Here is a 15,685-nt window from a genome sequence, read left to right on the forward strand (position 1 = left end):
TCAAGGAGTTTATATTACAACAGGGGAGATAAGCAATATACAGGTATATAAATGATAAAATACACATATAATCACTAAATAAGCATTTAAGTGACAACTATAAGCAAGGGACCATACAAGGTTCTGGGTCCACAAAAACAAAAGTGAAATAGTGTCCACACTCAAGAAACATATTCTTCTCTATCTCTGTCTCTCTCTCTCATGTGACTGTGTCTGTGTTTCTGTGTCTGTTACTGAGTGGATCACCATGGATATTAAGTCTAATTGTGATGATCAACTCTCTTCTTCATGCCCCCAATTTATTAAGACCAGTTCCTCTCTTTAGCTAGTAGGGCCATTCTTCTCCCCTCCCATTCTAAGCACTATTTAACCTGGCCTCAGGCCCAGAGATAAGGGATGAGCTCTACAGGTACTGGCAGATGTCCTCCCGGCCCCTGAAGCTGTTGGCACAAGGGAGTAATGAATCCTGATGGGTTTTGATTGTCATCACTGAAGTGGCTGGTTCTAACATACCCATCTCTCAAGGTTGCTCCTAGTATGTCCTAAGTTTCACAACAACCTCCTCTATTTGCACTGACTCAGCCCTAGAAGTAGAGTGCCAGGGATCCTTTCAAATTAGGGACTCCTGTCAAGCCAAGGGTCCCCCTTCTCAGGGATGAAACAAACTCTCACCTGACTCCATGACTAAGGGAAAATGGTAGGATCTCCTGCCATCACCCAGAGCCATGTTGGGGGGTGCAGACAGGCACCGCCAGGAGGAAGGGTCTGGGCACTGCCAGATGGGTGACATGTATGCCTGGGTCCTTCCCCCCCAGTACTTTGTCTTCGACTTCCATGTCTCTCCTGATGTCATGTTCGACAAGATCATCAAGATCTCGGTGAGTTTGGGCAACAACCCTGAGTGAGTGCATCTGAAAGAGGAGGGGGTTCAGGGAAGAAGAGGCTGAGAGCAGGGCCTCTGAAGGTGGCCTCTGCTCTGCCAATGTCCCGCCCACATCAGGGGCCCTTCCACCCTCCCCAAATTCATTTACACAACTCCCAATCAATCATTTAGATAGCTCCCAATCACTCATCCTGGAGAGTCAAGCTGGCCACTCAATTTCCCAAATCCCCAGGAAAAAAACCGATGCACTCACTGCCCCCATCCCAGTTAACCCAACACCATCCCCTGTGGATGGATAGTTCTATGTCTGCTCTGACTGGTGGCTGCTGCTTCTGCCCGGAAGGTGATTCACTCCAAGAATCTTCTGCGCAGTGGAACCCTCGTGGGGTCCTTCAAGATGGACGTGGGAACTGTGTACTCACAGCCAGGTGAGTAGAATGGTCACCAAATTGCCCACTATCTAAACAGAGACCTTGGATAATCAGATACAGCACAGTATAATGCAATTCACCAAAGCTTAGGGACAGGACTGTTGGAGAAGGTAATTCAAAGAGAAAGTGCAGAGCAATCCCTACCTTCCTGAGTTTATTATCAAAGACAGTGGCTGAAAAAGCAGTGGAGTCGAAAAGGACCTTTGAGGCATCTAGGCTCACTTGACAGAGAAGGAAATGAGGTCCAGATCAGTCACTTATCCAATATCTCAAAGCTAACATATAACAAGAGCAGGTCCTCTGATTCTAGAATCAATGCTCTTTTCATTATCTATATCTTGCCACTGGATCCAGAAGGCTCTAGAGGAGCAGGTGATCTTGCCCTGCCATCCCTCACTTCAATCCAATTCACTTGCATGTCACGGCATCCCCTCCCTGATGTCATGGTCCTCTTCCAGAAGGAAGGACAGACAACAGCAACATAATACTGCTCCCCCTCCCCACCCAGAGCTATCATAACACTTAGTCCAACTCCTTACTATTTTTATAGAGGAGAAAACAAAGGCTCATATAGGTTATTTGATTTGCTTGAAGTCAAGATTCCAACCCAACTTGGCCAACTCCCTACCCAGCACCCTTTCTTGGTACATATCACTGCCTCCTATGCACACCTACATAGAGCACAAGGATTAAATGCAGAGGAGCAATCCGATACATTCCTATGTGGGATTTGAGGCAGAAGAAATAATTTCCATCTCTGCCAAACAGGAGAAGCTTCCTGGAAGAGGTGCTTCCAACTAAACTAGGTCTTTAAAGAAGAAAAGGGTTTCAGCAGATGAAATGGAAGAGGTCGATTCTAGACATTCAAAAGCAGCAGCACCCAGAGCCAGCTGAGTAGCCATACAAGAGTAGAGATGAGGCAAAAGGTACTTCTTAGGGAACTAAAATTTAGAGGCAATGACAGCACTTTTCATTCCTTCAGCAGAATAGAAATGTTCAATGTCAGCAATTGGCAAGATTAGCTAGAACAATTAGTTAAAATGGGAAGCTACCAAATGGTACTTAATGGACAGGAAGGGCAAAGGGAGGAAACTTACTTATTAAGCATTTACTAAGCATCTATTAATGTGCAGAACAGGTGCCCAGGAGAGTTTCTTCAATATAGGGAATGTCCTATACCAATGAAATCAAAACACAAAAATCTCTGATGCATGAAGAGTGGAGAGCTGGTCTTAGAGCCTGGAAGGTCTGGGGTCAAACTCTACCTCAGGCACTACAACTTGTACAGAAAATCCTGACTTGTTTTGGTAAAGAAAGTTGTTTATTTTAGAAGGTTTTTTAATCCAGGAGTTTTTTCCTTTTATCAAGGAAATCACAAGCCCCGTTCTTATCTCTAGTAGCTATGTAAGTAGCTCTGGAAATAAAGGATGAAGACCAGCCCTGTAATTTTTCTGGGAAGGAAATGTGTCTCTGTCAAAGCAAACCAGTGCCTTCTCTGCAATTTGCAGTTTTAAAGAGTTGCCCATAGATCTGAGGGATTAAATCATTTGCCAAGAGTTTTGCCAGAGACAGGCCTGTCTGATTATGAAACCAGCCCTCTGTCTACTATACAACACTGACCAGTAGGCATTAGCAATACAAAGACAAGAATAACATGATCCCTGTCCTTCCAGAGCAGAAGCTCTCCTTCCAGACCCACTTTGGTCCCTCAGCCCCAGGGGAGATGACCTTCCCTATAGCATCCTTAGGAACAGCTAGTGCAGTGAATGGAGTGCCAGCCCTAGAGTCAGGAAGCCTCATCTTCTGACCTCAGGCACTTATTAGCTAGGCAAGCCACTTCATCCTGTTTATCTTAGTTTCCTCATGTATAAAATGAGCTGAAGAGGAAAGTGGCAAACTACTCTATATTGACCAAGAAAACCTAAATAGGGTTTAAAAGGCTTGGATATAACAACCAATCAAAATAGCATCCTTGATGTAATTATGCTGCATCCACTATGCTGCACCCATACTCAACTGAATGTTTTTAAAAACTGATTTGAGGGCATCTTTCAGCTTCTCCTTGTCCTTGCCTTAGGGGTGGAAGCAGGTTTTATGATTCTTCCCCAGAGTGTCAAAATTGCCATTAAAATCTTTACTATGGTTCTTTGCACACTGCAAATAAATGCTGGCCAGCTGACAAGTAACCAGATACCCATAATTTGATTAATAACTGTTTGCCTACACCTGATGAGAAATCACAGTGATGTACTACCAGAAGATCTATTTCCATAACATTCTCAGTGCTTAAGGTAGCTCAGAACAGGCTAGTAAATGGACACCCCTTGGTGAAAGGTACCATGGGGTGATCAGCAAGGCACAGACATACCAGGAAATGTATCAGTTAGAAAGAAAGATGAGAATATACATGATACACTCAAATTAATAAGTAACCACCAACATGGCTTAGTGAACAAGCACTAACAAAGTGGCCAGGTTTGGCAAAGGGCCATGCACTTGTATACATGTGTTTCAGTGATTAGCCATGCATTCTTAACTCATGATTATGTTGGACTTGCAGTCGGAGGACCTAGGTTTGGATCATGGTGATAGTGGTGTGTAATTTTGAACAAATCATTTGGCTTTCCTGAGAGCTTTGTTTTTCTACTCTATAAAATAAGATTGGACTAAAGGACATCTAAGGTTCTTTTTAAATCCATTGTTTTAGATTTAGAGCCTCAAAAAAATATAGGCGTCCTATTACCAAAACTCATTGGAGTCTCTGTTGGCATCCCTGCCTCCAGCTTTACAAATACTATTTGGAGTTGTATTTTCTCAGGGCTCAGCACACTCTTAAATCATGGACAAAATAAGTAATGTGTTTGGGTGCCCCCTTGTAGTCCCAAAGCTTAGGCAAAAGAAAGGAAAAAATATGGAGTAGGAAAAATACCTATAGTGGAGGATGATGGAGAGAAATGGCAATTAAATCTTCTGTGTGAAAAGAACCCTAGAAGGGACTAGGTACTTATTCTATGCCATTAGATGGTAGCTGGGTAGTTCAGTGGACAGAATATTGGACCTGGAGTTGTCCCTTCCTAAAAGGGGTCAAATCTAGTCTCATCCCTTTTCAAGTATCTGATAAATCCTGCCTTTTAACAAGATATGATAAAAGAACAATGAAAGAACCTGGTTTCAAGTTCTCACATTGCTGCATGATCCTAGACAAGTCACTTCAACCTTTCTAAGCCCCATATAGTAATCACCTGGAAAATAGGGTAATAATACTATGTACATCACAGGTTTGATAGGGGCACTTGGTAAATATGAGCCATTATACTGAATGCTACTATGTCCACACAAGCTGAGAGTGACTATAGACATGAGTAGCTGAGGATCAGTTTCATCATAGCACGATGGCTGGCCAGGGTCACTGCTTAATCAGGTGTCACTCAAGAGCAGGAATGTCTAAATTATCTTCCCCTTTTTGTGATCCTGGGCAAGTCACTTAATCCTATTTGTCTCAGTTTTCTCACTGTAAAGTGAACTGAAGATGGAAGTGGCAAACCACTCCAGTATTTTTGCAAAGAAAATGGGGTCACAAAGAATCAGTCAGTATTGAACGACTAAATAAAAACAACAATGCTTGTCCTGCCTACTTGTTTGATTGTGGTGGGGAGAGCCTTCAAGGAAGGAATGACTTTTATAATGTTATCTGGATCCTTAAACAGTCATACCAGCATCAGATATAAAGAGTACTGGAGATACAAAGAAAGGGAAAAAAGAAAAAAAAAAAAAAACAGATGGAAACCAGTCCATGCCCTCAAGGAGCATATTTTCTAACTGAAATGATATCATGTAAATAACTAGTCAAACAGAAAATATATACAGAGTTGTTATTTCAATTGCTTCAGTCATGTCCAACTCTTTGTGTCCCTATTTAGGATTTTCTTAGCAAAGATTTTGGAGTCTTTACCATTTCCTTCTGCAGCTTGTTTTACAAATAAAGAAACAGAAAACAGATTATGTGACTTGCTAGGGGCACACAGCTAGGGGCACACAGTCATTTCTGAGGCTGGATTTGATCTTAGGAAGAGACGTCTGACTGATTTCAGCCCCACTGTTCTATCCATTCATTGTACCTCCTAGCTGTCCCATACACAGAGCAGATGAAAGTAATCTGGAAGATCAAGGCTTTAGCAGCTGGAGCAGGGAAGACCAGGAAAGGTTTTCTGCATAAGGGAGGATTTGAGCAATCTTGAAAATGCCAATAAAGATAGGAGGCAGATCTGAGAGGGCAGATCATTCTCAGGTATGGGGACACAGCCAGTACAGCACAAAGACAGGCTATCAAATACTGTGTTATGGGGACTGCAAAGAAGCTAGTGTCACCAGGTCATAGAGGGGCATATAAGGAAACTGTGAAGACAGGACAGGACCAGGTGATGAAGAGCTCTAAATGCCAAAGAGGGATTTATATTAGATCCTGAAGGTAATAGAAAGCCAATGGAGCTCATTGAGGAACAGGCTGATGACTTGGTCACACCTATTCTTTCAAAAACAAACACTTTGGCAGCTAAGTAGTTGAGATAAGAAGCAAGGGGGGCTTGTGTGCAGTTGAGTAAAGACAAGAAATGCTGTGAAAGTAGAAATGACAAGATTGGACAATGCATTGGACATTTGGGGAGAGTAAAAGTGAGGAATCAAAGGTGACACTGAGTGGATGATGTTTCCTTTAACAGTCATAAAAAGTTCAAAAGGGCAAAAGTTTAAGGGAAATAACAATCTGTTTTGGACATGCTGAGTTTGAAATGCCTATAAGGCATCCAGTTCCAGATGTAGGAAAAATATGACTTAATACGATAGAAACTTTAGGGTTGGATATGTATAACTGGGAATCAGTTCCATAGAGGTTGACAATTGAATCCAGGGGAGCTGATAAACTCACCGAATGAGATGGTATAGGGTAAAAAGAGAAAGGAACCCAGGACAGAGCCTTGAGGGATACCCCCAATTAGAACAAGCCCAAACAACTCCAACAGGACAGTCTGACAGGTGGAAAACCAGGAGACACCAGTGTTACAAAAAAGTAGAGACAATAGGATATCCAGAAGAAGAATGTGGTCAACATAGTCAATGGTGTTGATGGTGCAAAAAGGTAAATAAGGCTTAAGACTGGGAAAACGCCACTAGATACAGCAATGAAGATATCACTAGTAACTTGGGAAAGACCAATTTCTTTTTTTAAATTAAGTTATATTTGATTTTCTCCAATTACATATGAAAATAATTTTAACATTTGTTTTTAAATTTTTGAGTTCCAAATTTTCTCCCTTCTTCCCTCCCCACTCTTCTAATTGAGAAGACAAGCAATTTGATATAGCTTATACATGATATTTCCATGTTAATCATGTTGTGAAAGAAAATATAGACCAAAAAAATCCTCAAGAAAAATAAAGTTTTGAAAGTGCATTTGATTCTGTATTTGGTTACCATCAGTTCTTTCTCTGGAGATGGATAGCATTTTTCATCAAAAGTCCAAAATGTCTTAGATCATTACATTACTGAGAATACCCATCTTATTCACACTAGATCATATTATAATTTTTTTGTCACTTTGTACACAGAACATCTCACTTTACATCAGCTCATGTAAATATTTCCAGGTTCTTTTGAGAGAACAAATTGTGTTCTTATAACACAATAGAATTCCATCATGATCATATACTATAGTTCAACCACTCCCTAATCAAGGGACATCCCCTCTATTTTCTATTCTTTGCCACCAGACAAGAGCTGCTTTAAATATTTTTAACATATAGATTCTTTTCCTTTTTATTTTTATTTCTTTTGGTATACTGTTCTAGTAGTAGTATTGCTAGATTAAAGGGTATGCATAGTTTTATAGTCTTTTTCAGCTTCAAATTGTTCCAAATTGTTGTACAGAATGGTTGAGTCAGTTCATGACTTCACTAAAAGTGCATCAATGTCTCATTTTTTTCTTCATACTCTCCAACATTTTTTATTTTCCTTTTCTAAACTATTAGCCAATCTAATGGGTATGAGATGGTACCTCAGAACTGTTTCAATTTTTATTCCTCCGATTAACAGTAATTTAGAGTATTTTTTCATATGGCTAAATATAAATAGCTTAGATTACTTCAACTGAAAACTATTCATATCTTTTGATCATTTATCATTTGGGGAATGACTCTTGTTTTTATAAATGTGATTCAGTTCTCTATATATTTGAGAAATCTGGCCTTTTTCAGAGAAACTTGTTTCAAACATTTTTTCACAGTTATGATTTGGAAATTTATTTCCCTTTATTCTATTCTCCTATTTATTTTGTTCTCTCTTTTCTTTTATCCCATCCCTCCTTGAAAGTATTTTGTCTCTGACTACCATCTCCCCTACTTTTTCCTCCCTTTTATTGACCACCCTTTTCTTATCCTCTTCCATTTATACTGTCCTGTAGGGTAAGATGGATTTCTCTACCCATTTGGGTTTGTATGTTATTTCCTTTTTGAGACAATTTTAATGAGAATAAGGTTAACTCCTTCCTCCCTCCTCACTTCCCCATCTTCCCCTCTTCTATAAAAGTTTTTTCATGCTTCTTTTATGTGAGATTATTTATAACTCACATTAATTTTGTGTGTTATACAAAATACACATTGGAGGAAGTATTTTGTGGCTGCTTCGGTGGCTTGTGGGTTGTTTGGGGCGGTTATTATGGGGATGATAGCTAGTGTGTTGATTTCTAATCCTATTCAGGCTGTGAATCAGTGATTGCTGAAAAGGGTTAGGCAGGTTCCCATGAAGAGGCTTAGGGTTAAAATGATGAGTACATAGGGGGACATTAGTATGGAAAGGGTGTGAACCAACATTTTCGGGGTATGGGCCCGATAGATTATTTATAACTCCCTTTCCCTTTTTCTCAATACATTCCTCTTTCTCATCCCTTAATTTTATTTTTTGTTATCATCCCTTTATATTCAACTCACAACTATATTCTCTGTCTATATACCCCTAACTGCCTAAGTAATGACAAAGTTTTTGTTAGTTACAAGTATCATCTTCCCACATAGCAATGTAAACAGTTTAAAATTAAATCCCTTATGATTTTCCTTTCCTTTTAATGTTTTTCTTGAGTCTTATATTTGAAAGTCAAATTTTCTATCTAGCTCTGGTCTTCCCATCAAGAATGTTTGAAAGTTCCTCTATTTCATTAAATATCTGTTTTTCCCCCGAAGGATTATACTCAATTTTGCTTAGTAGTTGATTCTTGATTGTGATCTTAACACCTCCCAAACCTATGGGATTCAGTCAAAGCAGTTCTTAGGGAAATTTTATATCTTTAAATAGCTACATAAATAAAATAGAGAAAGAGAAGATTGATGAATTGGGTAAGCCAGTAAAAAGGCTAGAAAAAGAACAAATTAAAAACCACCAAATACCAAATTAGAAATTTTGAAACTCAAAAGAGAGAATAATAAAATTGAAACTAAGAAAACTACTAAACTAATAAATAAAACTAAGAGTTAGTTTTATGAAAAACCAACAAAATAGATATAAACCTTTGCTCAATTTGATTAGAAAAGAGAAAGAAAAAAATAAATCAGCATCAAAAATGAAAAGGATGAACTTACCACTAATGACAAAGAAATTAAACCAATAATTAAGAACTATTTTGCCCAACTGTATGGAAACAAGTCTGACCATCTAACCAAAATGGATGAATATTTACAAAAATATAAATTGCCTAGATTAACAGTGGAGGAAATAAATTATTTAAATAGTCCATTTTAGAAAGAGAAAATGAACAAGACATTAATGAACTCCCTAAGAAAAAATCTTCAGGGACAGATGATTCACAAGTGAATTCTACCAAACATTTAAAGAACAATTAATTCCAATACTATGTAAATTATTTGATAAAATACACAAAGAAGGAGTATTGCCAAATTCCTTCTGTGACACAAATATGATACTAATACCTAAACCTAGAAGGACCAAAACAAATAAAGAAAATCACCAGCAATTTATCCAATGAATATTGACGCAAAAATTTTAAATAAAATATTAGCAAAAAGACTACAGCAACTTATCAGCAGGATAATACACTATGACCAAGTGAGATTTACACCAGGAATGCAAGGCTGGTTCAATATCAGGAAAATTATTACCACAATCAACCATTTCATTCCCAAAACCAATAAAAATCTTGTGATAATCTCAGTAGATGCAGAAAAGGCTTTCAACAAAATACAGCACCCATTCCTATTAAAACACTAGACATAGGCATAAAGGGAACTTTGCTTAAAATAATAAGCAGTATCTATCTAAAACCAACACTAAGCATTATTTGTAATAGAGAGAAGCTGGATGCATTTCCAATAAGAACAGGGCTGAAACAAGGATGCTCACTATCACCACTATTATTCAATATTGTACTATTGGTGTTAGCAATAAAAAAAAGAAAAAGGAATTAGAATAGGCATTAAGGAAATAAAACTATTACTCTTTTCAAATGATATGATGATATACTTAGAGAATCCTAGAAAATCATCCAAAAACCTACTAGAAACCATTAACATCTTTATCAGAATTGAAGGATATAGAATAAACCTATACAAATCATTAACATTTTTATATATTATTGACAGAACCCATCAGTGAGAGATAGAAAGAGAAATTCCATTTAAAATTACTATAGACAAAATAAAATACTTGGGGGGGGAGGGTCTACCTGCCAAGACAAACCTAAAAAACTGTATAAACACAATTATAAAATACTTCTCACACAAATAAAGTCAGGTCTAAACAACTGGAAAAATATTAATTGCTCATGAGTAAGCCAAGCTAATATAATAAAAATGACAATTCTGCCTAAATTGGTCTACTTGTTCAGTGATATACCAATCAAACTGCCAAAAAATTATTTTATAGAACTAGTAACCCTAACTCCTTTGCCCTCCAGAATATCATATTCCAAGCTCTCTTATCCTTTAATGTAGAAGTTGCTACATCTTATATTATCCTGACTCTGATTCTATAATGCTTGAATTGTTTCTTTCTGGCTGCTTTCAATATTCTCTCCTTGACCTAGGATCACTTTGGCTAAAATGTTTCTGAGAGTTTGCATTTTGCAATCTCTTTCAGGAGGTGATCAGTGGATTCTTTGAATTTCTATTTTACCCTTTGGTTCTAGAATGTCAAGACAGTTTTCCTTAATAGTTTTTTTGTTTTTTGAAAGATGATGTCTAGGCTCTTTTTTGATCATTGTTTTCAGGTAGTCCAATAATTTTAAAATTATTTCTCTTAAATCCATTTTCCAGTCAGGTGTTTGTCTTTTTTGTCATTCTTTTTGTTTTGTTTTATTGTTTCTTGATTTCTCATAAAGTCATTAGTTTCCATTTGCTCAATTCTAATTTTTATGGAATTATTTTTTTCAGTGAGCATCCTTTTCCATTTGGTAAATTCTATTTGTTAAGGAAAGTTTTTTTTCTTCAGTTAATTTTTGTGTCTCTTTTTCCATTTGATCAATTCTGCTTTTCATGGCATTCTTCTCTTCATTGACTTTTTATATGCATTTTGCCATTTGACTTATTCTGTTTTTTATGGTATTATTTTCTTTGGTATTTTTTTGTCTCCTTTATCAAGCTGTTAACTTTTTCTTTTCTTTTTTTCTTGATTTCTTCCTTCCTTCCTTCCTTTTTTTGATATAAAGTAGGCCACATTTATTGAGGTTTTATATCTTTTTAAAAATTTATTTATTCATTTACTTAAATACAAAATAGAAAAAGAAAGAAGAAATATTTCCATTTGCACAGTAGAACATAAAATTCAAAATATAGAGCAATAATATATAATGTTGATTTTTTCATGATTTTCTTCCATCACTCTCATTTATCTTTCCAGTTTTTCTATCTCTCTTACTTACTTGAGTTTTAAAATGCTTTTTTGAGTTCTTACTTGACCTGAAACTAATTCATATTCTTCTTGGAGGCTTTGGAAATGGGAGCTTTGACTTTGTACTCTTTTTTTAAGTATATATTTTGATCTTCCTTGTCACCACAGCAACTTTCTATGGTTAGAATTTTACCTGCTGTTTGCTCATTTTTCCAGTCTATTTCTTGACTTTTAGTTCTTTGTTAAAGTAGGGCTCCACTTCCCATGTGGAGGATGGTCTGTTCCAAGCTTGGAGTTTTATGCAGCTGTTTTCAGAGATCTTTATATTTTTTGTTTTTTCTGAGATGTTATGATCTAAGAAGGGAAGCATTTATTATTCTCCTAGCCTGTAATCTGGTCAGTGAGTGACCACAAACAGCCTTTTGCCCTGGAACTGTGAAGGTCCTTGCTTCACTGTGGCTACAAGCTCTGGTGTACTGGTGCTCTTCCTCACCCTGGGACTATCACCTAAAACTGTTCCCCAGATCTGAGTATGAGCAAAATAACAGCGTCTTGCCAGTGCCAGCAGAGAGATCCCTGTAATCTCCTTCTGATCAGTTGTCCTCTTACCACTTGTGGGCTGAGAGCTTTGCCACTGCTGATTGAGTGCTTCCCAAGTCCTGCTCCTGGTTTTCTGAGGCAGATCTATGCTGACACAGACTGGACTATACTCTTATCCTTTATGACAGATGTTTCCTGCCAACTTTCTCCATTTTCTTTGGCTGGAAGATTATTTTACCCCATCCTTTTGTGGGTTCCACTACTTTAGGAATTGTTTTATGGCATAGTGTAAAGGTGTTTAGAAGAGCTTCAGGGAGAGCTCAAGTGAGTCATTGCCTTTCCTCTACCATCTTGACTCTTGGGGGAAAAGAACAATTTCATTTAAATTATGATATTAGAACTCAGATTACATAAGATTTAGAATACAATGAAAGGTGAGGAGGTGAAGGTAAAGATGAGATCTAGAGTCCATATAGAAAGACTTTGCTTTGCAAGAAAAGCCAACTCTTCATCTGAGATCAGAATGTGGGAGGATGATGAAGGGCCCTAAGAAAGTGCTAAATATTTGAAACTATGTCCAAAGGTCTATCAAATTGTGCATACCCTTTGATCCAGCAGTGTTTCTACTGGGCCTGTAATCCAAAGGCATCATAAAAAGGGGAAAAGACCCACATGCGCCAAAATGTTTGTGGCAGCCCTTTTTGTAGTGAGGAACCAGAAACTGAGTGGATGCCCATCAATTGGGGAATGGCTGAATAAGTTATGGTATATGAATGTTGTGGAATATTATTATTCTATAAGAAATGATCAGCAGGATGATTTCAGAAAGGCTTGGAGAGATTTATATGAATTAATGCTAAATGAAATGAGCAGAATCAGGAGATCACTATACATGGCAATGCAAGATTATAGTATGATCAACTCTGAGGGATGTGGCTCTTTTCAACAATTTGGTGACTCAGGCCAATTCCAATATGTGATTAAAAGAGACATCTGAATCCAAAAAGAGGACTGTCAGAACTGAATGTGGATCACAACATAGTTTTTCACTATGTTATTGTTGTTTGTTAGCTTGTTTTCTTCTTTTCCTTTTTGATCTGATTTTTCTTGTTCAGCATGATAAATGTGGAAATATGTATAGAAAAGTTGAACATGTTTAACATATATTGGATTACTTGGTGTCTATGGGAGGGGTGGGGAAAGGGAAGGAGAAAAATTTGGAATACAAGGTTTTGCAAGGATGAATACTGATAACTATCTTTGCATGTATTTTAAAAATAAGAAGCTATAATTTTAAAAAAGAAAGTGCTAAAGGATTGGATTAGTAGAAGGAACTAGGGAACTTTAGCCTGCAGAAGAGAAAATTTACAGCAGGACCTAAGAACTCAAATATTCTGAAGGGCAGTCTTACGGAAAAGGGACTTAACCTATTATTCTGTTTAGTCTCAGAGAGAAAAACCTCACAAGAATGGGAGGAAGGCAATTGAAAAGAGACAATTATAAGCTTAGCATCGGAAGAGCTTCCTAAAAGTTAGGGCAGTCCCAAAGTGGAATGGTCTTCTTTGGAAGATAGTAGGTTCTACCCCCATGAAGGTCTTTGAGCAAAGGCTGGAAAAATACTTGTCAGGTATATTGTAAAAGAAATTCTCCTTTGCAGATGTGGCTCAAGTTAATTCAAAAGCTAGAGGACAAATGTCCTTTGAGATCTCTTCCAACCTGAGACTCTATGAGTCAATGTGACCTTGTCCTGCTTGGGGAAATAGAATTCATTAGCATCTTTTAACTGTGGGACCAGAAGATTCTAGACTTTCCCAATGGAGATTGATACTATAATTGATATTATGACCTTGTAAAAGTTGAGAACATAAAATTTACACTGGTAGTTTCAGGTGCATCCATGACAGAGTCTCTCTATTCAGATCATGTTGATAATTCCAAGTATAGCTTTTAGCAAGGTTGGCGAATGATTGATAATCAGCTATCTGAAAAAATGATATACCTTCAAATATTTTTAGATTTATTCCAGACTACTGATATTTGCTCCATTACATTTTTCAATCAAAGAATCAGAAAAACAATAAATCAAGCCCTGATTGGTAATGCTTGCCAGTTTCTGAGCTGTAAATAAATGCTCACACTGAAAATTTAGCAATTGTTTCTCATGAAACAACTCCAGCTGGCTGTGGCCTACATCTGGTTCTTGGGCTTTCCAATTTTAAGAAATCTCCCACCTTCCTTCCAGGGGTTAGCTCTTACCAAATCTTACATAGAAATCTCTCATAGTGGCTGATAGCCAGCTTGGCCATAGATAACGAGTTACCATACAAAACCTGTCTGTCCTAATTTGGAGCAAGCGAGGAAGGAAAGTGGTGGTTCCCTGGTGACAGTGATAGAATACAGATCAGTTTGAGGGATGCTCACAGAATCCATAAAACTGCCTTTAATTCTTCTAGCCAGGTCTGGACACATGAAGGCAAATCTTGGGATATCATTCAAAACTCACCATAGAACCATAGGAGCATAGAATGATCCAATTCCTTTATTTTATAATTGAAGACCATTGAACATGCATCTTCTCTACAATCCTCTCTTGAAAATGAGTTCCACTGACTCCTCTCAGCCTAAATTATTCAAATCTAGAATCAATCCTTGGTTTTCATAAAAATAAATAGTCCCTGCTTTTAAAGAACCAATATCCTACTGGAGTGATAGAAAATAGCATGGTACAGTGAAAACAACACTGAATTTAGAGTCAGAAGCCATTTATTTCCTGTAACATCTCTGGATCTCAGTTTCTGAATCTGTAAAATGAGAGGGTTGTAACTAGATGATTTCCTAATATTCTTTCTAAGTGTAAATCTATTATTCTATTAAATATGTGATCTTTTTAAAAAGCATATGATTCTTAAGCTTTTTGAGATTCAGTTTTTTAGCCTATTTTAGATCAGTGAGGCAACTCTACAAATATAGGAAACCAAAGCAGCTTGCTTTCCTAGTCATCCCCAGTGCTTCTAATTTGTCATTGCATCTGAGCTTCCATGAGATAAAAGAAAAGATAAAAATGTAAAAAAATATATACATTCATTTTCACCTCAAAGTAAAACTCATTAAATTAGAGATAGTGGGCTATGAGCAAAAGAGCTAAGTTTGAGAAAACTGGTTGGTTAAGCAATCACTTATCAGAACTATAAGTAGGAGAGTGAAGCTAGGGTTTTCCCTAAGGCATTGAAATTTAAAGGGCTCTGCCCCCATGTGTGCTCCACAGTAACAAAGAAATAGCTAAGCTTTGCACCTAGTTTGTTGTTGTTCACTCATGTCTCATTCTGCATGACCCCATTTGGGATTTTTTTTTTGGCAAGAATAATGGAGTGGTTCTCCATTTTTCTCTCCAGCTCATTTCACAGGTGAGTAAACTGAGGCAAACAGTATTAAATGACTTGCATAGGATCACAGAGCGAATAAGTGTCTGCGGCCAGTTTTGAACTCAGGATGAGTTTTCTTGACTTCAGATGGGTATTCCATCTACTATACCACTTGGCGGCCCTTGTATCTAGTTAACAAAAATATTTAGTTAAAATAGGAAGCCTAAATAGGTGTCAGCCCAAGTAAGCTCCTCCCTAGCTAGCCCTATCAATATACTCCCATCAGTTTTTGGTGTCCCAGAGTCTTTGCCCCAGGAGGAGTTGGAAGGAACGTAAGGCAGAGATGTCCAAAGGTCTCTAACTACCCATAATACAGAGTGATATCCATATATTGTCTGTCATTCTCTCCCTACTTCCCCCAGGGCCAATTTCTGTCCATTAGCAAACTATATCATGATATCTGCCTGCTATAAAGCCTTCTGCCATTCTCTTCTGATATGATATTCTGCCATATCTCTTCTGATGTTATATCTTCTGAGCTGGTATTGGCTGAAACGCCAATCAGAAAGCAAGGAATGACC

The 15,685-nt window shown here is 37.6% G+C and overlaps 1 protein-coding gene across 1 annotated transcript in view; it reads left to right on the top strand.

The window, feature by feature from the left end:
* OTOF (otoferlin) overlaps positions 1–15,685 on the top strand; it is a 165,403-nt gene that overhangs the window by 106,980 nt on the left and 42,738 nt on the right. The window contains exons 10-11 of the mRNA XM_012547421.2: positions 816–878; positions 1,227–1,311. Of these exons, the coding sequence (XP_012402875.1) occupies positions 816–878; positions 1,227–1,311 (148 nt within the window). The remainder of the gene's footprint in view (positions 1–815; positions 879–1,226; positions 1,312–15,685) is intronic.

This window comes from Sarcophilus harrisii, chromosome 2 (assembly GCF_902635505.1).
Source record: "Sarcophilus harrisii chromosome 2, mSarHar1.11, whole genome shotgun sequence".
Lineage (NCBI taxonomy): Eukaryota > Metazoa > Chordata > Mammalia > Dasyuromorphia > Dasyuridae > Sarcophilus > Sarcophilus harrisii.